Raw genomic sequence first — 26,495 nt, 5'->3', positions numbered from 1 at the left:
GATCCAGAATGCCCTGGACGGTGCAAGTTGCACTGCATCAGTGACTGGTACAACTTACCTTGGGGTTAGGAGAGGACAGGAACCGGCTGAACACGCCGTCCATGAACGTGGTGAGGGCGTCCCAACGTAAGCTGGACGGCGAGTTGAGTGAACAGTGGCCATTGTCGGGTTCTTTGCAAAGACAGCACGTGGCAAGGGATATGTAAGCAAAGGTAGAAGACCAATTCATTCGGCAAAAGTGCGGGCTAAGGTTGCGCTGAGTGGCACTAACGTTTGCACCAGCGACAACTGAATGGAGTACTAGTATCAATATGCCCACTATTAAAGAGGAACCCCGGAGCATAAATCTCATGAGGCGTTCATCACATGCATGGTAACATAAAAAAAAAATGATATTTTTAGTTAATAAAGAGACAGAGCCAGCACTTAGCAAACCTGTGATTCAATGATTTGGCGCCAATGCAAACAAGGAAAAAATTGTGGCCAAACAGTGAAGACCTGTTCGTTTTGAGACACCCCCCCACAAGACTCTCAAGGTGTATTTTCTTCTGCTGGGAACAGATGCTGCAGTGATTCTTTCACTGATTTGTTCATTTAACCTTTTATCACAGGGTCGCATATTCTGTAAAACGCCATTTTTGCAAAGATAGGCCAATCAGCATGAAACAGGAAACAAATAAAAATAATTAAAGAAAGACTGCTACATAATGCCTTTATCGGTGATGTCACAATGGCTTTTACATTCTTTCTTGCTCTTCCAGAAATCACTGAAGTATGCAAAACTTTCAAGCTCCATGCCACAAATGATTTATAGTACAGTCAATGATCGATTATTCAGATGCTGATAATTTGGACATGCTTGATTATTTGGACATAACTACAGCACCGCCACAGGCCTCATAGAATTAATGTACAAGGACGACTGAAATTTCGGACACCTTACTGCATGTTGTGCGATAATTCGGACCCTAACTGCACGACCGTGTGCTAATATGACCGCTGAATCGAGCAGAAATAGTTGGTTAGTTAAATGTGGTTTAATGGCGCAAAACATAACGATATTTTCGTTTCGAGATGTCACCGGCATGGTCGTCGGCCATGTTGCCGGCGTTCCGCAAAACTAGTGAAGCTTCATCAATCTGGTAGTCGCCGATGATAATTTGGTGCATGCGTTGACTGTACTTTTGTCTATCTTTAGCGACAACATGACAATGGTCGACACGTGAACTGTGATTTTGTAGCGACGCCTTCCGCTCGATTCTATGTCGCTCTTCAGAGTCCGACTGATCCCGTTAAAACGTGAGCGGAGCATCACTCTGACCTCCGACTAAGCTCGAAAAGCGGGAAAAGGAATAGCATAAAAGGCATTGTTAAAAAATCACAGCTACGAAAATTTTAGGCCAAGGGCCAAGTGTTTGTACGCACAGCAACACACGTTGACAAACTTTGGCGATATTTCTGAACAACCACTTTTGAAATGAACTTAAACATTCACGATCTTTCGCATGTCTAGCATTGTATATGTCCCTGCACGGCAGCATTTCCATACAGAGATAAAATAGTGTGCTTGGCACTGCACCAAGATTGACATCGATCACAGACACCAATGTGTCTTGCGCTAGTCCCACGAAAGGTAGGGTGTTGGTACCATGCCAAGAATGCCGTTGCTCCTAGACACCGATGTGTTTTGCACCATAGTATCACGAAATTGATGATATATTCCAAAGTGACAATCCGAGAATATGGCACACCTTTGTTGGCTACTCGTGAAATAAAGTCACTTATTTTGGGGCAGATACGGTATTTCGGACTCCCGATTATTTGGACGTTTTGGCGGTTCCCATCAAGTCCGAATGGCCAGTCAGCGACTGTAGAGAGATACAACAGTTCAAATTAACCTTTTAAGTTTTAATCTTTCACGCCTGAGATGCAGTCACTTGAGAAGTTTGTACCTATATCCTTAAAGATGAACCTTTCTCCTCTGGGTAATAGCTTCTGCTGTCTCACTTGCCCAAACGAAGCACACATGTCTTCTCAATTCAAGTCTGTTTACTTATTCTGCCATATTCACCAAAAGTCGTGATGTGCCCAAACACATCATGACTCTTGGTGAATACCCCAGAATAAATAAACAGTATGCGTAACACCTCACTCAAATGGGGCATTATGGGCAAGAACTGCAGCACAATGCAATAATTTGGGAAATTCACAACACGTTTTGGGAAGTCATTGGTTATCTCAAGGGTGAGCCCACACGCTGCAATCAACAAAAGTCACAACATACCATTTCCCACTTCGATTTTGGCCGCAAGCAGCGTCTGCAGCCACTGGCTCACCATCTGGAAGCCAGCAATAGGGTTCAGCAGGGTGGCCAGGCGAACAACCTCCGTCATGTCCCCCCTGAATTCTGTCAGGAGGGAATATGCGCCGTACTTAGGGAAAAACAAGAGCACATCGTTCCAGAAAACGGAACATATCCTGCAAGAACCTACGAGGTGAATCACCAAGCCATCACTGTCACCCACACAAAGGTAGCACGAAGCTACAAGGAAAGCTATTCCACAGAAAGAAAGCTTTCAAGAAGATAGATTCACATAGAGATCAATCCTGACACTGCCACCTTTTGTGGGGTGGTTTTCTAATGCAAACATTCGTTCGATTGCATGACTGTGGCTGCTTGGTCACGTCAAAAAGTACATTGTAATCGAGTTGCTTGGCGCAGTCATTGATTCAGGGCTGTTGAGTCTGTGTCCTTTTCTTTTTTTTATAAGGTATTAGCTTTTGTTATAGACTTTTTGAATACAATGGATGGACATCAAGACTCTAAGAAGTATTTTTTCCTTGCATTGAGGCTAGATGCTAAATGATATGTTTCTGTGCAGTATTTGTATTATTATTAGTGTTAGCAATTGCTTCAGAACTCCTTAACACAAAAAAAAAATTTGAATGTTACAATACATATCTGCCCACTTGAGTTTTTGACAAGCTCCACCGATTAAGCGCACGCTGAATACCACTTTGGCGATACTCACTAGATTTCTGCACAGGCCCTAATACTGAATGATGAATGGCTTTCTGCATGCTACTAGTACTTCATTATGTAGGCATGGCATCCAAGAATCCACTAGTGAACATATTAAATAAATTTTTCACTTGGCGAGATTCAGGTGGTTATTTTAGTGGTGAAGCAGGCAAACTGGAAGACTTTGACAGTCTATGTGGACTGCTAAAAAGACAGTTTCGAGCCCAGGTAATAGAACACATCTATGTAGAAGATAACTCTACTACTTGACACCACCTCGTGTCAACAAGAAAAAGCTAAAAGCACATATCATTGTTTTTATACTTTCTTTCAGCTGCAAACTTATGAAAAACACAAAGCTGCTTACATTCGGTGCATAAGAAAGTGCGACTACAATTTCTTGTGCATAGACAAACTTCTTTCCAAGTACTCTGCTAAGCCATCATTTTGTTTGGGCAAAGGTAGCCTATTTTTTACTTCGATGATGTCATCGTGAATCTGTCTCTTTTTTGCCCTCTTTGCCAGAATTAGAATGAGGCTTAAGATGGCTGTTGTCCGCTTAGCTGTCTATATAGCCACCTACAGTGAGTGTTTGAACATAGCCTTAGTGAGAATACAAAAGGTGCGCCGTCTGTCAACTGAAAGCTTATTCAGGAAAATGTGCTAACACACAAGCGTGGTACAAGCAAAGAAGAAACCCCCTAAGGTCATTTGGACAAAAAATAAAAGCTCAAGAGCCATCAGTGAAAACAACTTCTTTTGACAGCCTTACTGAAGCCTGGCTAACGCAAGTTCTGTTATGTTTTACTAAGTGAAGTGATTGAACAGCAGCCAAGGGTGATATTTCCATCGCATCTTGCTCAATTTATTGTTTTAAGTTAGCAACAGCAAGAGACACAAGCTGTAGAAAGCTGAATTCAACTTACTCCCTAGAAAAGGTGCAAAGTCCTCGTCGCCATCGAAGTCCAGCCGGGCGTACGCGCAGGCTGGACTGTCGTTTCTCGAAGGGTAGCCGACCTGCAATTGGTGAAGCTTGGCTTAGTGGCTTGCATTGCACGCAATACAAAACGCTGTCCCATGAATGACCTTACACAGAAAAGAGGCATCATAAGGGAGAACCGATTAATTCAAGCACAAAGGCATAGCACAAAGAACATGTAGGATTGATGATGATGTTTGGCACCCCCTTCGAAACAGGGTGGCGACAGTAACCTGTGTGAGCTAATCAGATAATCTACACATGCTTACAAGTCTAACATTTTGTCCGTACCTCCCTGATACCCTTCTTCTGCTTTAAAACCTCCATATCCATCTTGCACAGTTACCTGTGCCTGCAATGGATCCGGTCCTGTCAATGTGTTCTCTGGCCCTCTTCCACACAGTACTTTAAACGTCTCTAGCTTATTTCAATGGCTGACTGGTTGAAGCTTCCATCCACTTTATATCCCTGTGCTTCTGGAAAGTGGACGTCACCTACCGGATCTCATTGGGTGAATATCTTTGCATTCCGTTAAGATGTGCCGAGTTGTCCCTGGATTTTTTCTGTAGCAGACCCACACCTCATCCAGTTGCAAATATTAGCTCCGGTATGTTTTTGTCCTCGGGAAACCACGCCTCAAATAACAAACCTGGTGTTAACAGCACGAAACGTAGACGGGACACGAGACGAGAAGACGACACCACAAGCACTTGTGGTTGTGGTGTCGTCTTCTCGTCTCGTGTCCCGTCTACGTGTTGCACTGTTAACACCAGTTTAGAAAATCAACCAGCCCAAGCTGCTATTCTAGTCAAATAACAAGGCACTGCTCTTTGTGTTATCATATAGAATTTCCTCTCTAATTCCTTTCTTGCCATGCTTAAAAATCTCCACGGCCTTTTCTGTTACCATCCCATTGTTATTGATGATGATGATTTACTGCATCCCCTTTGAAACGGGGTGGTGAAAAATAGTCACCTAGCCTGCCTGATTTAATCGGGTATGCTATACATGCTTTTCATTCTAGCATCTTTGTATACATCTCCTTAATATTTTTTTTTCTTCCTCAAAACTTATCTATTTACTTTGCATTGCTACCTATGCTTGCAACAGATCTTGTTGTATCACTCTGTTCCCTGCCTTTCTTTTCACCGATACTCTAAACGTATCTTCTTTATCTCGACTGCTGACTGGTTGACGCTTTCGTCCACATTAATCCAAGCGCTTCTGGAAGCTGTACATTACCTGCAGGTCTCACTGGGGGAATCCCTTCACATTCCAATAGGACGTTTCCAGAGCTTTGCAGCGCCATCTGGTGCCATTTGTGCCAGTGTATGTTCACTCAGCTGTTGCGCGGCCCGTTGTGGTGGCATTTCAAATGACCGAGCGAGCCGGAGCTAGTATCGAAACGATGCAAAGTATTGTTCCTATGCCACCACCTTCTGCGTCATGAAAACGCAACACAGTAACCTCCTGGGAAACAAAACTGAAACTGGCTGCAGAGAAGCCATTAGATTAAATTTTTTCAATTGCTCAGAGGATTTCCACTACTCTTTCTAGGGTAGCTAGGTTCCGACTCTTCATTTAACGCAATAAACGAAGAGTCGGAAACATCATGTCAGTACCCCTTTAAGGAAACGCTTTCCTGCTCATGTCAGTAGAGTGTAGTAGCCAAGAATGATGTGCAGAGAGCCAGTAAGAAGCTGAGAGGGCGCACCTTTGTTAACTTCTCAGTGGCGACCTTGAAGAACTTTGGAAGTAGGTTGCGCACAATCTCCAGGCATGAGACTTCGGGATGTCGAAAGAGGGCCGCCCACACTGGTAGGGTGATGCTGTTCACAGCCTACGGTGAAAGTGCAACAAGAATAAAGGCACACCTGTCAACCTGTGAACGTTAACGGAACTATAAAGAGGAAGACTTATTCAGTTTAAACTGATAAAATGTTCTTTGAAAATTACATTTCCTGTAATTTTGCAACGATAGGTTGATTACTACAAGAGAAAACGAAGGCGAAAGTTCTATGTTCTGAATGTTGAGCCAGAGCCCCAGTGTCAATACCAAAGATTTCAGCACACTTTTTTAGTATTTTGGCTACACTGGCTCGCTAAAAGTTTGTGAAACCTGCCATGTTCAACTTTTGGCTCCTTTAAAACATTATGTAGTCCATTTTTAACGAAAACCAATTAACTGGGCCCTAGCAGCTGCTGTCAAAATTGATGACATCACAATGAGCTGATGCAGTAACTCTGAGGCAGCATTGCCACCTGTCTTTTGTTTTTGTGCCTTCTCTGGCTTACCTAACCTCTTTTCATGGTTAAGAGCGACATTTTCTTGGGAAGGGTGGTGGGGGTGTATGGCCTCAAAGGAAACGGGGAAGAAATAGCACACACTTTTGTTGAGGCTAGTCCTTAGCACACACCTTTTATGGGATATACACGCATTTTGTTAACAATGATGCACCTTTAGAGCCAGTGCGCAATCAGCAGCAAACGTGCGACAGCAAGGACTGACAAGCAACAGATTGTTTTCAAGAGGTCACAATAACTTCTTCAGTGACTTTGCCATTGCTTATTTCGACAGCATCAGAAACTCATATCTATAAACTGGCTCCAAGCAAGTATCTCTTTGTGTGGGGTATTGAGGAGAGACCTGAGCAATGAAGCAAGTATCTCTCTGGCGCCTCATCTCCATCAGAAGACATTCCAAAGGTAGGTTCGAAGACCAGTTCGCAGTATTTTTCAGTATGTTTCCTAATCTTGACACAATGTTCGTAAAATCCCAAAGTTAGCCCAAATTCATAAAGGTCACGGAAGAATTGGGAGAGCCGACAGGTAGGTAAAGGGCCGTATGTACATACACTTGCCAGTGATATCTTCCTTTTCCATTTAACCTGCAACCGATGTTGGTTACATTCAATGTTGTACACATCAATTAGAGCCAGGAAAGACCTCATAACCACTCTTCTTGTAAAAATGAGCAAAAAGTGAAAGAGAAACTTACCTGGCTTGGATGCTGCATCAGGGACAACAAGACGTCCAGGTAGACTAGAAAGAGTTCCATCGAGGGCCGTTCAGCTTCCATGTTCTGCAGGTCATTCACGCAGCAAAAAGTACAAACATCATCTGTAGCCATTTCTCATCCCAGAAATGTCAAAATTCAGGAAAGACAAAAAAATTAAGAGCTCTTAAGTGACCACAATGGAGCTATCTTTAGTTTCACCAAATTTTTTGCAATTTCAGAATCGTATACAGCTGCAGAGTTTTCAATTCTTCAGTAAGTGTTTTCTCACATTTACGGAATGTGGACTCCATGTCATAATTCTTTACGGGAACATCAGATATTTTAACGCCAACTTTTTCGTGTCTCGCACACTTGGAAAGCACCTATGCAGCCACTTGAACCGTATGCCTGATGTAAAACATTGTGAAAAACAATTAAATAAGTGAACCCACTACACATGACAACATACTAACATCGAGAGCCAACACCTGGCTGTCTACTTTACAATTTGTTTTACTAGAACACTTTCACACATTACTCAAGCTTGCAGCACAGGTCCAATCAGAAGTGTTTCAAGATGTATGTGACTTGTTATTTTCATTGGTACTTTTGCTTTTGATGCACCATCTTGGCATGTGTAATTGTGCGCATGGCACTTGAAGGGGATATACACAGGTTTGGTTGTGGACCCTACTGGTGTACTGTTGCGCTGATGCAACAGCATGCAGAGAAACAATACACCTGTACTCACCCAATGTGTTAGGCAGTTCTGTCCTAGACTGGCAGTGATTGAGCACAGCTTTTTCATGAAGAGGAAGGAGGCCTCGTTCAAGGGCTCGCTGGACACAGACCTTGGGGCAGATTGCAAGGCACAGAAAGAAGCAAAAGACGTCGAAGTCAAGCGTTGAAGTTAGACAAGCCCCCGCGATTTGCTCGGACTCACTTCAGAGCGGAGACGATGGCATCCAGCGTCTCCTGGTTGAAAAGCGCCAGCAGTGGCTTTCGCTCGTCCGGCTTTCCCTGTCATCAGCAGGGCAAAGAAACACGGGATAGAAGTGAATGTAAACCTGCTGAACAAGAAAATGCAGAGATCTGAAAATGTAGAAACCTGAGAACAAGAATAAGTTAAATATGTATTCTGTAGCTAGCATTCTGCAGAGGACATGAAGCAGCAACGTAATTGCTAGATGTCAGTCTGCTCAAAACAAGACAACGGACAATCACAGTGCATTAAATACAGGGACAGTACTCTTGAGCAATCACTTTTGGGAGATTTTGCATGGCTCGGCATCAGATGAGTCGGCGTGTACAGCTGTTTTTTGGTGTTGTGCCAAGCTTAATATCTTCGCACAGGGTCAGGAACATCGTTGGTCATAGACCTTGACGCGTCTGGTGCCGAGTTCTGTGAAACTTCGCAAAGGTTGTTGTATCCCCTAAAGTGATCGCTCAAGAGCACCACTACAGAGCCTCCGAGCACCGTCAAGCCCGGCGTTGGTCCAGCCTTGCCGACAAAAATTCAATTGGCTGTGGAACAGAAGCTGCATCATCGTCCTTGCCTTGTCTCCACAAAAAGCGCCGAGCCGAATCTATTGTCAGTCCCAACACTGTTTCTGACCTTGCGGGCGAGTACTTGCTGGAGGCACTCGGCAGCCTGGATGCGCAGGTTCCTGTCCGAGAGGAGGAAACAGAAGATGCGGGGCAACAGGCCGCTTGATCCGGTCACTTCGCCCAAAGGGATCCACTCCACAAAGCCCGCCATGGTGAGCAGCGTCGTCTCCGTCAGCTGTCGGTGCAGGGACAGCTGCGCAGGCCAATGTCGCCAGGCGTGACGATCAGAGATATAAACACAAATCTAGAAGCTTGTTGTTGGGCGGGCATCAGCTCTCCGGGAAACGAGTATTTAATAACTAACACTGGTTATGTTTGATGTAGTGGTGCTACTACAAGCTTCAACTTGTGTTCACCATCGTCTGCGCCCTTGTTTTCTGCACTTGAAAAGCTTCTGTGACAACAATGAACCAACTCACCCGGACTAAGCTACTTCTCTATTACTGCTTGCCAACACTTTCGGTGAAGTGGTGGCACTGACAATGAATGAATGAATGAATGAATGAATGAATGAATGAATGAATGAATGAATGCTTTATTTAGACAACACATTGTCTGAGATGTAGGATTTCCGATAACAATAATCTCCGATAACGAGCCTCAGTAAGACCGAACAAATAAAGTAAAGTAAGGCTTTGGTCCGAATTCTCTTAGGAAAATCAGGAAGTTCGTGGATGACATGGTGGGTAGGGCGACTGCATATGATGCTGATGTGGTTCACATCTTTAGATCTCCACTTTAACTCCAGATGAGTAAAGAATTCATCTAAAAAATATCTTTTAATCTTAACTGACATTTTAAACATGACAATGAACAAAGAAATGAAACAAAAGGCTGGTCGATCAGCTCGGGCAATCTCTGCGTTTAGAAGGAGAGATGTAAATACAGAGATTGCATCTGGGTAAGAAGCCTCGCGGCAAATTGTGGGGCTTTAATCCACATGGTTGCCCTTCACCCTTTAAGCTGGCTGCAATATACAAAGCACTTCAAACAGAAACCACGAGAAATTCTGCAGATTCTCCCTATGTTTCACAAAACTGCAGTTCCAAGTGCCAACCCTTCTACTGCATCAAATTAGATGTGGGCCTACATTCATAAAGCTTCTCTTATGTAAGTGCCATTTTCGATTAGCCAATGCAGCAGCGATTGTCTCGTTGATACACCAATCACTATCATGAGTGGACAGCACCCAAATGTCAGCTAATTAAAAAGCTCTCGTGTAACAGAACTTTTACGAAAACGTCTGGCCATGGTTATACGTATCACCACTACCACAAAAAAGTGAACATGCTTGGACGTGTGCGTAGGCAATTAGTACTGACCTCCTGGTTGTTTTCATCGGCTTTCTGGTGGTCCCTCTGCAATGTTTCACATAATGGATTAACAAGGTTGACATAGCAATACCTTTAGAATGTAAGGCAGCATGAGTCTACAAGCAAAAATTAAGAGAAAGTAAGAATGCGCAGACCTGCATTTTACACACATCAATTTCTCAATTTGTGCTCAGGCGAGACCGGGGCATACTTTCATCAGGGTGACAACACTGTATATATAAGCTTCTACAGGGAAGTGTACACGGTGTATGTACAGTACACAAGGGAGCATAAAGCATGTGTAATCTACATGCAATTGAGTTATATATAAGAAAATGTATGTTAGATGAACTTCATGGTAAGTTCTACTGTTCAAGTACTCATCAGCATAAATTAAAATGTGAAGAATTATGAAACTACCTCATTGTGTTGGTGCATTACTAGGTTCACCTGCATCTGTAACAGTAGCTCAATTCAGACGCTGAAACGCATTAGAACGCAATTTAGTTGAAAAACAAAAAAAGGCATATTAGAGTTGCGTAAGTACTGTAATAAGTTACTGTGAGGTACCGTTATCACTTCAAAATTTACCTGGGGCAGGCAGAAAATAGGCGTTTCAGCATTGTGTTTCACCATTGTGGTCACCTTAAGATTGTATACGTGATGATCAGCCAAGTTTGAATTATCCGGCGAGGGCAAATTTCAGCATCAAAATAAGGAAAGTTTGATTCCACAGATATGTGTGGGCACTGGCCGAGACCTCCGGATGGGATCAAATTAACTGAAAAATCTCATTAACCAGAGACGATCAACTAAGGTCTACTGCAATAGTAGAATACCCCATTGAAATAAAGCATGGCCAACCAAATTTTACATTTACTTCGTTAGAGCTGAAAATTCATAATATCCATGTTGACTGTATCAAGGTTTGGCTGTATGTCCACAAATATATCTCATGAAGAAATGCCAACGATTGCCAACCCTCGGGGAGGAGGCAAAAAAAGAAGCTTTGCTTTACAAACTGCCCGTGTCACTAGTCTGGTTTCATGGCTACGTCGTTTTCATGCTGTCATAGATGGCTGTCATAGATGGCTGCGCTCATCCACTCACCAGGTCACGATATCGAGAGTAGTGAGTGTCAAGCGTGCGCACAAGGAAGCCGCAGATAGCCGACAGGTTTCCCACAAGCGCCTGGTACAGGTCTCGCCTGCGCTGCCCCTGCACCGTCTGAAGGTCCACAACGTCCTCGGCTAGCCGCAGAAACGTCAGCAGCACCAACTCTTTCTGCGTCTCCTGCATAATGTCGCACGGCATGTGGCAACAGTCGCAACCAAAGGTCGACAAGGGCACGACACGGCTCATGCGGTTTTCGGAAGACAGGAACCAGAGGTACATATTTCACTGAGCTGTCAACGTACACTGTGCTCAAAGACTTCGTTTCAACAGCTACACCGATGACACAAACAGAAAGCAAATGGCAGTGTATTCATTCAAAGATACCAGCGTGAAATTCAGCTCCAACCTAGACACCACACAGAGCACAAGTCCATGCCTTGGTGATGGGATGAAGTTTGTTGCTGTTTCTTCGTAAATAGGTTAGAAAACATTTGTACTTTCTGTGGAGCCTGATGAACAAATGAACGTGGTAAGCATTTACCCATCCCACGTCAAACTTCTTGATGTGTTCAGGTTCTCACGAAACAGTACATCGTTGATCACACACTTCAAATATGAAACACCACCTGTCTGCGCCCTTCCACAGTTTTTCTTGTAACCTCTTGTCAGCAAATTTCTGGTGGGATTTGTAGTATAGTGTCGCCCCCTGTCAGATCTCTGTGTCATCGTACATGTGTGTTTTGTAGTTGTTTAGCTAGATGGCGCACCCCCCTTCTGTCATGTGACGAGCTTGGGCCAATCTGGAGGTGTCATCTAGCGTGTGCAGCCTTTATAAGTAATAAACGGCCGTGGGTCGGCCGAGTCTTCGTTCCGGTTTTCATCGGGAGCAGTTTGCTCCGTGTCTCCTTCCTGCGCCGGCGCTAGCCGCGCGTTCGCCCGGTCGGGGCCCCCCGCTTGCCTGCCGCTGCCGACACAACAGGATTCACAAGGTTAAAACTCCCACTTGACATTTTACTTCTAGTGGGAGAACAAAGCATGTACAAAGGCACATTGGGGAAAAAAGTTCCCATACAGTCGTATCTCATTATAAGGAAGCTGCATCAGGCAAGAGACTACCTTCATTATATAGTATCCAATATCCGCTATAAGCATATATTTGTTACGCACTGATATATTTGAAAAACATCTCTGGCTTGCTTCATTAAACTGATGATTTGTTTCTACCTAAATTAAAATTAGACTCTGTGGTATTACATGTTATAACCACAATCTGGTTATCAGGCATGCTGTAGTAGGGGCGCTCCAGATTAATTTGTACCACTTGGGATTCTTCATCTGCGGCTCAATAGAGCTCAAGCATTAATGCTCCGTCTACTACAAACGAATACCTATCCCAATCCGTCGCTCTTACATAAAATCTATCCGGATACTTACACCAATGTTACCTGCCGCGATTGTGGAGAAATAGCCACGTTAGACCACATGCTCTGGCGGTGTGCCCGGTCACGCTCTATCATCGATAACAGCTCAGCCAGATGGGAGGCGGTTCTCCGCAGCCCTCTTCTGGCTGACCAACTCTGGGCTGTCCAGCAGTCCCACGATGCGGCCGAGAGGCCTGGCCTTCCGGTTCCCACGTGGGAGCGGCCCTCTTTGTGAAGGCTCACGATCTGCAGGACTTCATTAACGTTTTACCCTACCATACTATACCTGGGGTTCTTTAACGTGTACGTAAATCTAAGTACACGAGCATTTTTGCCATTTGCCCCTATCGAAATGCGGCTGTGGCAGTCAGGATTAACTCCATGATCTCAATCTCTGCAGGACAATGCCACAGCCACTGAGCCACTGCGGTGGGTTTCGACAGTTCATTATATCTGCGCTTGTTATACAGAGGTCTGAAATAAAGACACAATGTGTACGTGCAGAGGGCACTGTACACACAAAGAAACAGCTGTTTCAATGGAAGATGCGAAACATCTGCTACATTATTAACATATTTGTGGAACTCATTCTTATGAAATTCAGTGAAATAACATGAGCCACTTCGTGGCTCTTCTCACCTCAGCATGGCATCCATTCAACTACTTGACAAAGAGATCACACGCCTACATGTTTACCCCTCCTCCCTTCCTCCTGCACATACTCACAATACCCTAGTAGTCACTGACGTAAGCATTTCCTGCGTGTAAGTTTACGTTTTTCTCGCTTTTGCAATATATTTATCTGCCTGAACCTTTCGCCACTGCACAATAAGCCTTTAAGCCATAGTTGGAAGCCAGTCCCCGAGACGGCTGTTCCCTTAGTCGTTTTTCCTGTTCATGTGCTGTTTGCTGTATTACACCGTCATACTACCAGCAAGCCCGGCTGAGGTCCTTTTTGAGCCACATCCACGTTTCAGTGAGCATACGGTATGCTAACGAACTGTAACAAACACTTACACCGAGTACAGCCAGGTTATTCAGCTCGTCCATGAGCAGCGGCCACTGCTGAGGCCATTCACGCTTGATCATCTCGACGAGTAACTTTGCGAGCGCGTCCTTGATGTGGGCTTGCTCCACGAGAAGGTGGTCCGTGCCCTGTGGGAGAGAAGGTTAGACAGGTTTAGGAAGCAGTGCACTCGCCCATACTAGTACCTACCTATTTTATATAAGAGAACGGACAGCTTTAGTATAGCATTTCGGACATTTATGTTAACACACGCAAAACGGCTCCGGCCCTGCTACATGCATGTCCCCGAGGAGGGTGTTCTAAAACACAGTGTTTGCCTTCCTGATGCTTGGCCAATACAAAATAATGTGGCGCTATCTGGTAGACATAAATCGAAACACTTTTGCAGCAAAAGCAGCATCTTTTGTTAGCAGGGTCAAAAGAGACACGTGACCTGAATGATAATGGCAAAACATCAGTCACACTTTGTCCTCAAAGTCCAATAGACAAAATGAAAACTGATTTAACTATTTACTTGTTGCCGTTGTAGCACAGAAAAAGGACAGCCTGGCATGCCACTAGCAATGAAAACCATGCAAAGTGCTCTATGTCAAATCTAAATGGTAGCATGTATACATAACCAGCAAAGATCTATTTTCTATTCTGTACATGTTCAATTTGGACCAGCCATTTTAGCATGCATACAAAGACTTCGCAATATAATTTAAATCTCTCTAACAATTGGATGCAAGTGGGCGTACCTCTGCCATCATCTTCATGACACTCTCCTTGATGAACTGTTTGTCAGCAATCGTAATCACATTCCAGCGAAGCCTGCAGAAGGTAAGAATGGTTTACCACTTTAAAGGGACACCAAAGGAGAATATTACGTGAAGTTAGATCGATAGGTTGTTCGTCTAGAAGTCTATTATTGTTTTCTGTGTGCCAAGATATCATTTTGTTGCGTAAAAAATTGCTGCTCTCATCAATTTGAACCCCTCAAGCGAAAAGCGACGAATTGACATAATCTCCGCGTGACTTTTCTCAATAGCACTCTCCATTAATCAGCCAGTGCTGATGTCACATGATAGGTACCATAGTCTACAACAGGTGGCGCCACAATGATATTTTCATTTTCAACATTTTCTCGCTTACAAAAGCTCTGCTTTTGCTATGAATGACAAATCTGTTATTACAGAAGCCTAGGCTTTCACTCTAGCTCGACTTCCCATTTTCCCTTATATCCTTTTAAGTGCAATCAAGGATTGTACAAGGACAGCCAAAAAGAGAGCCTGAGTTGCATTTCAAGACTGCCTACGTTCCTTGCTCTTACACTGCAACCAAGGAAGCACTGCAGTAAAGATGCATTCCCAGGAGAAACATGCAAAAAAGTAACAGCAAAAGGAGCTTGAGCTCGCACTCCAGTTCCCTTTTTTCCCCTTTTCAGTGCTCGGTAAAATCAAATGCCTACACGCATCTACTTTTTGTAATGAGCTCGGCATTCGAGTGCAGTACATGTATCAATAGGTAAATCCTGTTTATGGCTTTGGGATAATTGCAACTATTATAATCCATTACCACGGTGGCTATGGTGCTCTGCTGCAATGCACAATGTTGTGGGTTCGATTCATGGCCACCACAACCACATTCTGAATGGAAACAGACTCGCATGGTATGGTTACCGGTGCATTTAGGGTGTGCTGCTATGCTTAGGGTGCTCATGCACTTGATCTACAAAGACCCAGCTATGGCACCTTTCACAGCCCACTGCACAAGAAAGGTGGACTGCATAGAAAGCATAGTTTGAGGCAGCAGTGATACAAAGCAGCCTCTGTGCAAAATCTTACGTTTAAAAACGAATAATTCCATCACGAAAAGCTAGCAAAAATAGACGTTTTCGATATTAAAAGTGGATAACAACACCATGATTACTGCTTAGTGCATATAACGCAAAAGACGGAAAACTGGGGACCAGTGCCTCTCCTTGTCCTGGCCTCTAAGATTAGGCGATGCTCGTGGTGTGCTGAAAATCTCTGAGGTCATAGTCTGGGACCTGCGCCATATCTGCTAGCAGTCAGGAGCATGCATCATGGATTAGTCTTGATCCCCTGAGGTTCTTTAATGCGCACCTAAATCTAAGTAATGGAACGTTTCCCCCATTTCCATCCCCATTTTGAATGCAGCCAGTGTATCTGGGAATAGAACCCAAAACCGGTGCACTCAGCAGTAGTAGAATTCATTGCTGCTGAGCCGCTACAGCGAGTGCCAATAAATAAGATAAAACACATTAGTGCTCACTTGATACAGTGTTCCACAAGCTGCAGTCCGATGTGGCGCACCACGGCATGGTTACCCTTAGCGGCAAGCACAAAACCACACTTTGCACAGAGTGGCGACTTTTCCTTGAAATCTTCATAGGCCTGGGAGAGAGAGAGAGAGAGAGACAAAACAAATTTATGACTATTTCCTTTCAAAGTAAGTTAATGGAAAGTGTTGACTTTTCAGAATGTCTGTCAGCTTCATTTGGTTAATACAATAAACCAAGCGCCTCGGTTTCACAATTCTTCTTGTTCATTAGCAAGAGTTGAGAGTGCCAATCAGAAAGACCTTGACAGCTGAAAATGTGTGCTGGGGGTGATGTCATATCCTGTGAGAACATTTGAAATGAAATTGTTAGAACGGAGTGTAGACAAACAACTCCAGACAAGTGGCAAGGCACGAAGTGGAACAACGGATGAGGAGCTAAATGACGCGACAAATGGCTGGCGAAGAGCAATAAGTCGCAAGGCACCTATGGGCTGTGAATCAGTATAGTCTCAATTAACACTGCTTTTTGGCAAACTTACTTTTTTTTCATGGACCGAAGCGTTTAAAAAATGCTACAGTGGTAACGCTACTTCCATACGAATGTTTCTTAGCTAAGTCAAAAAGCACGAATGTTAGCCTGCACAGCACACTATTACACAAATGTGGGAAAGAGGGATAGAATGGTAAAACTGTGGGTGATATGGTTATGCCAGAAAACGCGGCATGATGTTTAGGGCAGAGTACTCAAGAGCATTGTGATGTAAGGAGAGCCCATAAACACTTTTCAGTCATCCCTGTTCAATGACAATGAAAATATATATATATATATATATATATATATATATATATATATATATATATATATATATATATATATATATATATATATATATATATATATTCCCGAGAATCCTTTGTAGAATAAGAATGAAAGATGTCAATATTTTCAAATTCAGTGCTATTTCATTTTGCTCACGCTTCACACCTTGTACTCAGTCTCGTTCGTCATGTATGTAACCACTCCTGCTTAAGGCCTCTAACCAGAGGCTGGCAGTAATCTTGAAATAAATAAATAAATAAAATAAATATAGGAGAACCAATTAGGTTATTCTTGTTTCTTCTAACAGGAAAAATTATTTTACCCCTGAGTGATGCCCATTCATCCTAACTAAAAGTCCACCTCGTTCTGAAGTGCCCCTCTAAGCACTATTGGCTGATGACACGATCAAACTTTATGGGCCCTTCGTCTTTCCCCTATTATATACCAGCGTCCTATTCGGCTGAGTAAGAGCGCCGACTTCAAGTTTGATTTGCAGAACCAGGGAGAACTATTCAACTGCGATGGCCCTTGTCAAACCTCATGCTTTCCTTTTAGCCGTGCGGCTGCAAGCACGCGGCAAGCGTAGAACCTTTTCAATTGCAACTATATTCGCTACGCCACAGGCAGAGTGGCAAGTGATCAGACAGTTTGTTTGACAGTGAAGCAAGGAAAGCAGTCACGGTTGTAAATTAAATTCGTCTTTCTACAAAAACAAAACATTCCCAGCCCGAGGAGGGCAGCTGGACAGCACCGATTGCGCGAATTTCCATGGTATAGTATTTAGCAACCAGCGATTTGCGCTGCTGCTTGTAAGTAGTTAGCAAGAAAACGCCGGTGAATCTCGTGGCGCGATCGTGCTGCGTTCTCGAAGCTATTGCACCGACTGTTCTTTTTTTGCTAGCCGCACGTATCGGGCCGGTAGGCGCTGTAAAACCACGCCAAGGTTTTTCCCCGCGTTTGCGAGAAAAGACCTGCACGGTTCTTTTCTCGCACACACTTTTAATTTGACGACAGCGCGAGAAGAAGCCAGCGAAACTAACGTTGTAAGCCTCCGCTCTCCGTTCGGGCGATGTCGTGGGAGACACGGCCGCTTCCACCCAAGCGATGACGCTCTTGCAGGCTTCGTCAACGTCGGCCATGCTGATGAGAGTTGAATGCTAGCCGATAGTGTGTTCTGCCGGTTCAAAACATCGCTACCGCCAAGGGAAACGCTAAACTCGCTGAACTATGCTGGGTTTTTCTTTACTTTGTGCAACTCAAAAGAGACGCCATTAACAATGTTGCTTGAATACGGTGCGAACATCGCTGTATCGCTTTTCTATCGCATAGAAACGCTCGTTTAAGTGCCAGATGACGCACTACCTTGTCTCGGCTAAAGTCCCTAGATTTTTTGCTTTTAAAAATATATCTAGGGACTTTAGCCTGCGCGAACCTTTCTATAATACAATGGTTGAGTATCTGCAGATTCCGTGCGACGTCGCCGACAAAACACGGTTTGCAGGACTGTCGCAAAACGCATATCTAAGCCACCGTGATCTAAGCACTTAGGAAAAAATACAGTAATACTTCCTGGCTATTTGCGGTGCCACAGATACTTAAATCCGGTGACATCCAAAGGCCGAACCGAGATTGAATTAAACGCGCCAACATGAAGGAGTTTGGAGTCTTCGCCTCTTCGGGCGTGTCCTGTCGGAAACATTCGCGTTCCTTGGCGTTTAATCGCACGACAAGAATTTGTATCAATTAAGAGAACGATGAGCATGACTTGCATCACTTTTTATTTACAAGATTAGGCCGTGACTGTCCGTGGAATGCTGGAACAACTTGTAGGCGACGTGCTGGGACTTACGTCGTATTCGCTAACCGCCAGGTTCATGCACGCGTCATCTGCTTAGGTGCTGTTTAGAGGCTGCCAATAGGAAATTCACACATTTACCACTCCTGCAGCTTTGCCAAGACTGTTTCAGTGATTTCAGTGGATACTGATTTATAGCCAATATATAGCTAAAGTAAAATTTCGTTACAGTGCCACCAAATGCTTAATTTCTACTTGGTTCATGGCTGGGATACTGCCCCGGCAAAAACAAATGGTGTTTCCGGGGGCATTAACTTTACCGGCGTTGGTGATGACGTGGAAACATGCAGGTCTGACAGCGTAGAAACATTAATCGAGGAGAATCTCGAGGTACCCTTACAGGCTGATATTGTGATGGTGACAGTTAGGACACTGCGAGAAGCTAGAGGGACCAACGTGATGCTCATTCACGATGCAACTGATTATGCCCAATTAATTTGGCAAATTATTTCAACACGATGGCACAGAGGAATTCTCGAGCAAGCGTGAAACGTCGGTTTTTAGATAGCATACAGATTTTCGAAGTTCCAGCAAGCAAGGATGTTACGCACAGCGTAACCCACAGATAAGTGCACAAAGAAATGGCTTGAATCATGCAGATTCAATGTCTTTCTTTTTTACAGATGCCCTTTGGATGTAGTGCTTTGGTGCACCTAAAACAGTGAACCACTTTTCTTTCATGAATTCTGGCAAGGTGCACTTCTGATATAAGACAAGCAGGTTCTCTTGGTCCTCTTAAATTCCTTCTGACGAAAATCTACCGCATTATGTGATCCTTTCCTTCATCTTTTTTCAATATCACCAGAAAAACGTCTGTGAATACCTTTTCTTGGTACTTGGTACTACTGGTGGCACATGTCGGGGAGCAGCAATACCCATTCCTCTGCATGTCACAATTTTTCGTACACTGAAAACAGCCACTCGCTGGTGTCAGCAGGTGTCTATTCAAAGGCTGAACCTACAGGGGGAACCGTACACGTATACCTACGCCAGCAATCACGCGGATCTTCCTTTTGGCATAAAATTTCATCATGCTCATATCTTTCAACCTGCACTTGTGGCAGTGAAAATTGCCGCTGGTTGATGAGCTTACAGTCCTCTTTCCAAGGGGATGACGTGAAAGGTGCCTCTTCAGACGCTTTCGTTGTTGGTGACCTCTCTGGATTCCTTGGCATCGAAATTGTCTCGCTCCTTCCAAAGCCAGGGTTTTAACCCAGTTCATCATTGAAGCATCCTGCAGCTGCTTGTACAAAAGTATACTTTATAACGAGGATGTAAAAAACATTTGCAACCTTGCTACTTGGTCAAATTTGTAGTTTGGAAACCTTGTTCTTAGGCACTTAACCAGATTAGCAGCAGACCCCTGATCTCTGCAGTGCTATGTTTTCCTGGATCCTACTCCGCCGCTCACCGAGCCGGGCGCAGGTGAAGACCGCGGAATTGTGGTGTCATGCGGTGCCTTGTCCCGGAAGCAGGGCGTATGGTCATTACTGTATAAGGTGAGCGCGGTCAGATAATATTGCCGCCGTAACGGTTTTTCGTCGCGGTTTTCCGCGTTTTAGTGAATGTAGTTGTCTTTACTTGTCCGGTAAGAGCTCTTACGAAAATCTGAACCCGTATGCAGCAGCTTTTTTTTTTTCTTACGTAAAGCGCTTGCTAAATCACCAGTGTTTCCAGAACGCGTCACTTTGTGTTCTACGTGTCATTTTGTTTCCCCATTTGCTGCGTTGTAACTCTGACAGTCCGCATTGTTTGCCATGCCACCGTCTAAGGATTAGGTATGGCAGTATTCTGGGCACTTGCAGCAAGTTTAGCTCGTTGAACCTTAGCCAGTGTCCTACTGTGCCGAAGGAAAAACGTAGTACATTTTCTAGGTACACTAGAATGAAGGAGTGTTCAGATTTATTTCAGGACATGAAGAGTACACTTGTACAAAAAACAAAACAAAATACAAATGAGAAGTGAGTAAAATTAGCATCGCAATTAATTAATAATTGGTTTGCCTAACTCTCCACGTCTGAAAACTCCCTCCGACATATCAAAAATGCTAATTTGGGCTTTGCGCTAAGCCTACAGCGCTTGAACCGGAATATTGAGCTACCAAATCTAGCGTATTAATAATAATAATAAAAAAAGATTGCTGGGATTTGTGGGGTTAAATCGCGGTCAACAGCGTGAGCTTCTCTAAAAAATCACCGCTCAAGCACTCCGTACAGATAGTTAACCAGCGAAGCTGAAACGTGCGGCCCTGGGTGAATCCCGACGCTTCATTAAACGACGACTTGGTAGGCTGCCGGATCCTCGGTACGCAGTTGTTGCTTGCGCTCGGCTGCACGAGCCTGTTGTTATGCCCGCGCTGCAGCATCGGTACAGCGTAGACGAGCTCGTTCCTGATTCCGCTCGCGGCGTTGCTGATCGAAAGCTGCCTGCTCCTCAGGAGTACGTACGACGCGTGGCCTACCCATTTCGCAGCCGGAGAGAAACTGCTGCGCGGGGGCTCGGCTGCGACGGAGGGCAACGACGTCACTACTGGCGCATCCAATCGCGCGCCTCTCTTTCTCTTTTATTTTCTTTCGCCCATGCGCGTGGGTTTGCGGCGGAGGATTTTTCGGCGTACAGGCGACAGACGGACGGAGGAATCGCCTAGCAATACACAGCTTCCTTGTAAAATTGTCCCGCGTTTGTACGTACAGCTTTGCGTTTATTCCGCTGCCTCTGTTTCAAGATAACTCGTGCTGAGCGCCAGACATACACACAGCTGCTTTCTGTACCCACTGCTTGCTACACCGTGACAGCGTACAGCGCATGCGTGTCTGTGCTGCTCACTGGCCACTATAAACACTTGCACTGTCAGATGCAGCTTTACGCCCCGTAGCTGCACAATGGGTTCTACGAAGGACACCGCACGGTGAGAAACTGCGGATTAACTTAAGCGAACTGTGGGTCACTGTGGGCCATACAGCTTGGCGCCAACACGAATTTCCATTTTCAAATACATGCAAAACACAGGGATGCATCTCATCAAACAACCAGTGAGCTTATTTGAATGAATTTGGAAGAAGTTTGGTTTATATGCCTTCGTAGCTCTTACAAAAGAATGCCAGAAATCAGTAAGTTTCAACCTTTACAAATATGTAATTTTACACCTAAAAAACATGATACCAACGTTCTGAAACCGGAATCTGTTTGAGCATCTGAAGTGGCCAAAATTTTACGCACAAGTTAACTTGCGCAAGTCATCAAATTGCTTACGGTGTTTCTGCAGACGTCCTGAATTACTCGCAATGTCAATTTTAGATGTTCTAAATAGGCCTCATGCGCCGCGTAGCTTGAACGGAGCTGTACTAACCGGTTTTCTCGAAGCTATAGCTCCTACACGGCGGAAAGTAGGACACTTTCTAGGAAACCACGCTGGCACCGCGTTAATTTGCGTTATAGCTTAAAAAAGGAAAGACAGTGATATACAGAAACATCGAGCAGGTTCTTCCACATATCATATTTACTGGAATTATAAGTCACGGGGAAAAAAGCCTCAAAGGGAGAGCAATTGGACCAGAGTGGCACGATAAGCCCAAAAAGAAGACGAGAGAAAAAAAAAGGGAGAGAGAGAGATACGAAGGGGGGTTTTACGAGTCAAAACCACGCTTTTATTATGAGGCAAGTCGTATAGAGGGAGACCCCGGAGTAATCTTTAACCAGCTGGGGTTTAACGTGCGCCCAATAGACGGTACACGAGCGTTTTCGCGTGTATACCGGCTCAAACTGATTTCACTGATTAGAACAGGACATGAAGTTTAACTCGGAACGATATAAAAATTTACTCCCTCCTTATGACAGCCGCATAATACAGTAAACAGTTTGCCTTGCACCTACTCATCTTGTTTCCCGTATACCTCGAGGTGCTTCTCCGTGTATACGGTAGTATGCATTCCTCTGCTGATGCCATGCCTTGGAATATATTCCTCCACCTGCAGATGACATCGCTACTTGTGAAAACGTCCCTGAAGAGAAAGAAATCATCGTGAATTAAATACAGGCGCGAACAGCAAGGGTGTCCCTTACACCCTCAGGAACAACGGGTATAAAAAGCTCTATAAACAGACTCAGAAAATCGCTCTCCCCAATTTCCACCCGGCAGGGAGATCATCGCCCGCATCCCGAAGAGCTTACCATCGTGCAAAATCCGCGGTGTACAGTTTCATTAACCTCATTCCTCGACGTGATCGCTATCCGACGTAAAAAGAACGAAACTAATTCACTGGGAGGGAGGAGGGGGGGCAGGTTTCAGTTCCCCGACGTAAGCGAAAGGACGCAGTGCGTGCCGTTGGTAAACACGTTTTTTTTTTTTTTTCTCTCGCCACCCTCGGTTTCTCCTCTGAAACTGAAAGAATAGGCGAAAGAAAAAAGACGAAAGGAGTTGGCGATCACGGATCAGCAACGTCGACGGTTGGGCGAATCGAGGCGACGTGTAAAGCAACGCACGGCAGTCGACACATTTTATATAAGCAGAATCTTGTCCGTCAATTCTGTTTATTTGGAGTCGTTGGTGAATCGCGTTGCTTCGTGTGTTATATGGCGATCGCATAACCACAGACGCCGACGAAACGGACCTATCTTCAGGCTAGCCCAGGGACCTTCCGGCGCCAAAAGCCTTTCGTCTAGGCACCGGTGGGTCGTAATCTGATATCCGAGCCAATCCGAGCAGAGGATTTCGGGTAATTCCAGAACCAGAACGTCCCCGCGCCTCAGCCTTCGCGGTTCAAAGCTGTGGTAGTTCTGTGGTAGTACCTAGACAGTCTGTCTAGGGAGAATTGTTTGAACCGCGAAAGCCGGCGTCAACGGACTGCCAGTTCAGTTTCTGCGGTTGGCCTCTGCTGGACGAAGACCCTGAGGAGAGAGGTGATCATACTTTCGCGCGTTATTGTGTGCGTCTGCGTCACTCGAATTTGTTCGACTGGTTCGCGGGAAGACGTTTTTAGGCGGCGATGACTCTGAAAAGTGACCGCGCGTGCTTGTGGAGAAATTGATCGTCGTCGCGGTTGAGACTGTGTTTGTCGGTTGAGGAACTCGAGTCGGCTCGATGTGCAGTCGATCGCGAAGCTCTCGGTGGCTGTCTCAAGCCCGAGATTTTCCGGTGACCGAGCACAGTAACCGAGCAGTAACGGTGACCGAGCTATGGTGGACATCGAGACGGTTAGGACGAGAAGTTATACGTGAGTGAAGGGGCCCGCAATCGCAAACAGGAATGGCGGAGTGTTTTGGCGGGAAAAACTGGCGCCGAGAAACGGACTTCTACTCGCCGATATCCCGCGCTTCCTTTGGAAGTATATATACTGGCGTGATCGATGTGTTTCTTTGGAGAGACTTGGACTTGTGACGGAGGACAGAGCCGTGGACCTAAGCTGCTAGCCTCAACGCAGCGACACCCGGGTGAGTCGGTGGGGCTAAACATCGCGGCGACAACGGGGAGCGATTCTTCAAGCTTGCTGAATGCAATTTGCATTTTTTTCGGTATCTTCTAAGGCTCTTTTTACGTGCTTCGCACATATGTATATCTCTTAGCGCATGCAAAAACTGTGGCTGCAGGGCACTTTCATCTGTTATTTCAGCTGTAGTGGCTTCCCTGGACCTTTTGCTGCGTCGGGTGTTGTCTGTGACGGAAGCCACAAAAGGTTGGCGCATCGCCGCGCGCGACGTTTCAGTGTTACGGCCTTGGGTTCGGATAAGAACGTTACGCTACTTGTCTGCTGTTTTTCTGCTGTTCTGTGCACGTTTATTAGGTACTAATCGGCGTGATCTGTAACTGTGCTGGTGCAGTTTAATTGCCGTATGTTTTGCATCGGGTGCTTCGTGAAATCGGCTGTGCATTCGCAAATGTTCCCTACAAAAAATGGTGGCGACTGCGCCTGCGGGCTTCCTTGTAGTACATGCTAGAGCATGTAGTGCAAGGTGCGGCTTTGTATAATATCGCGCGAGTATATATAACATCGCGCGTTTGTATAACACTTTTGCTAGTTATTTGAAATTATGTGCACTTGTCCCCTCGTCAGTAATGTCTAAATAGTTCGAGCCGTTTCTATAATTTAGTCGTTAACCACGACGAGCATCGGTACTCGGGACGGCGGCTTCGGACACCCATAGCCGCCATTTTTGAATGATCATCGGCCTTTGTGGGACGAAGACATTGAGATGCGCGTGTATACTCTCGCCCAACACGGTGCCTGCATCGCTCGCTCTTAATTGTTCGACTGCTTGGTGGGAGGACGTTTAGGAGGCGCAGGCCCCTGAAAGTGACCGCGTGCTGGTGGATAAATTAGTACGAAGTTCGGCGCGGTTGATATTGTGCTTGTCGGTTGATCAACTTGAGTCGGGTCGCCGTCAGTTGACCACGAAGATGTCGCAAGCCCGAAATTTACCGATGCCCGGCGAATATATAGTATGTCCCAGTGCTGCCGCATGCATCGAGACGGTACGTGAGATCTAGCTTTTGTCCGTGAGCGGAGAGGCCTGGCCGGAATCGAAAAAAAAGAAAGAAAAAGAAAAGAAAGTGCCAAGAAAGAAAACTGACCGAGCTTTATGGCGGGAAAATCTAGCATTGAGCAAATTTAAGACTTCGCAACATTGAATCTGCGCGACGTTTGGTAGTGCATACCGTACACTGGCCTGTTCGCTGTTTATATGGGGAGATTTGTACACGTGGATAAGGACAGACGTAGCCCCAAGCTTCGATCTTCAACGCTATGTGATATGGCGAGGCGAAGGCCTTGCGTCGAGGGATTAAACTTGCCGGTTCCAGGGTTTAAACGTACAGCCGACATTTATACTCGCTATCTTCAAATGCACTTGTTATACGTGCTTGATATATACTGTCTTTTTATTGCAATAGCAGTCATATGAACACTTCGGGCGCATTTTCGCCGTAGGCGTCGCCGTGAGGTTCCGTTTAAAGTCCAAGGGCGATAACACCGTCGCCGCGCGCCGTATGTGCGAGTGAAAGCACGCGACGGGAGCCGACGGTCGCGGCTCAGTGTGGCGCGCGCGAGGGAGGAAGCGTAGAGCATGAAGTTTTAACGCGATAGCGTTAAGGAGCTCGTGTAGCAGAAAAGCAGGTGGCGTCGGTGTCGGCGTTGGTCGTGAGCGAAAAATCCCGCAATTTGTAAATGAAAAAAAAAAACTTGCAAGATGGGCTGAGTGGAAATCGAACCAGGGTCTCCGGAGTGTGAGACGGAGACGCTGCCACTAAGCCACGAGTTTCTTTTTTCTTTATTAGCACTAAGCCACGAGTTCGATGGTTCAGAGTTGGACAAAAGCGCCTCTAGTGAAGGCGGTGTTGCCTTAGAAACGTGCAGTAGAAAGTTATACTGTGGTGGTATATCGGTAATTATGAGCATGTCAATTACAGAAGTCGCAGTTAAACGAGTAGCGAAGTACGTTTGCGCTACATTTCTTCTGCGCTTGGCGCACACGCAGAGCCATCTTGCGGCAAACACAGAAGACCCCCTCCTCGCTATGGGCGCTGCCCCGACAGGTGGCGCGCCACTCGCCCCATGATCGCGTCCGCCTTCATGGCGCGCCGCGGCCCGGCTGTCCGTGCCGATCGTGACGTTTGGCTCGCGTAGATCGTTTGATTGGGCCGTGGGAACGGTGCGATAACGCTATCGCTTTCCACTCTTGAAGGCGAAGCTTAAAGGGACACTAAAGCGAAACAATAAATCAGTTTAGACTAATGAAGCTTTGTTTGAGAACCCTGCAGGCAGTCATTTCAAAAGAATAGTTAGATTATTAGATGAGAAAATGAAGGTTCAAGTATCAGTGTTTGAATTTCGCGCCGAAACCCCATCGCCGGTACGTCCGCCTGACGTCAGGGATTCCAAAGTATGTTTTCGCAGTTGGGCCGCGTTGGCTGAATAAAGGTTCCCGAAACTTGCCATGTTTAATATTCGGTTCCTTTAGAACACAATGTAGTCGATCTGTACCGCTATATATAATTAGTAGGGCCTAGAACATGCCATCAAAATCCATGACGTCACAGCCCCCAGGTGCTGGAACT

The 26,495-nt window shown here is 45.3% G+C and overlaps 1 protein-coding gene across 2 annotated transcripts in view; it reads right to left on the bottom strand.

Annotated features, from left to right (window-relative positions):
* The window catches only part of Ranbp21 (exportin-5-like protein Ranbp21), a 48,798-nt gene extending 30,912 nt beyond the window's left edge, over positions 1 to 17,886 (bottom strand). Inside the window, exons 1-14 of one of the 2 annotated variants that reach the window (XM_075699626.1) lie at positions 17,631 to 17,886; positions 15,762 to 15,883; positions 14,225 to 14,297; positions 13,475 to 13,612; positions 11,031 to 11,213; positions 9,930 to 9,965; positions 8,615 to 8,800; positions 7,943 to 8,019; positions 7,751 to 7,850; positions 7,000 to 7,083; positions 5,716 to 5,841; positions 3,949 to 4,039; positions 2,285 to 2,407; positions 59 to 171 (exon numbers count right to left, since the gene is read on the bottom strand). In XM_075699626.1, the coding sequence (XP_075555741.1) occupies positions 59 to 171; positions 2,285 to 2,407; positions 3,949 to 4,039; positions 5,716 to 5,841; positions 7,000 to 7,083; positions 7,751 to 7,850; positions 7,943 to 8,019; positions 8,615 to 8,800; positions 9,930 to 9,965; positions 11,031 to 11,213; positions 13,475 to 13,612; positions 14,225 to 14,297; positions 15,762 to 15,883; positions 17,631 to 17,729 (1,551 nt within the window). In that variant the 5' untranslated portion in view covers positions 17,730 to 17,886. The remainder of the gene's footprint in view (positions 1 to 58; positions 172 to 2,284; positions 2,408 to 3,948; positions 4,040 to 5,715; positions 5,842 to 6,999; positions 7,084 to 7,750; positions 7,851 to 7,942; positions 8,020 to 8,614; positions 8,801 to 9,929; positions 9,966 to 11,030; positions 11,214 to 13,474; positions 13,613 to 14,224; positions 14,298 to 15,761; positions 15,884 to 17,630) is intronic. The other variant, XM_075699625.1, reaches the window with a different exon arrangement.
* Positions 17,887 to 26,495: the final 8,609 nt, after the last annotated feature.

This window comes from Dermacentor variabilis, chromosome 7, assembly GCF_050947875.1.
Source record: "Dermacentor variabilis isolate Ectoservices chromosome 7, ASM5094787v1, whole genome shotgun sequence".
NCBI lineage: Eukaryota > Metazoa > Arthropoda > Arachnida > Ixodida > Ixodidae > Dermacentor > Dermacentor variabilis.
Note: the sequence above shows the minus strand (reverse complement) of the source record. Positions and strands in the feature narration are given on the sequence as shown.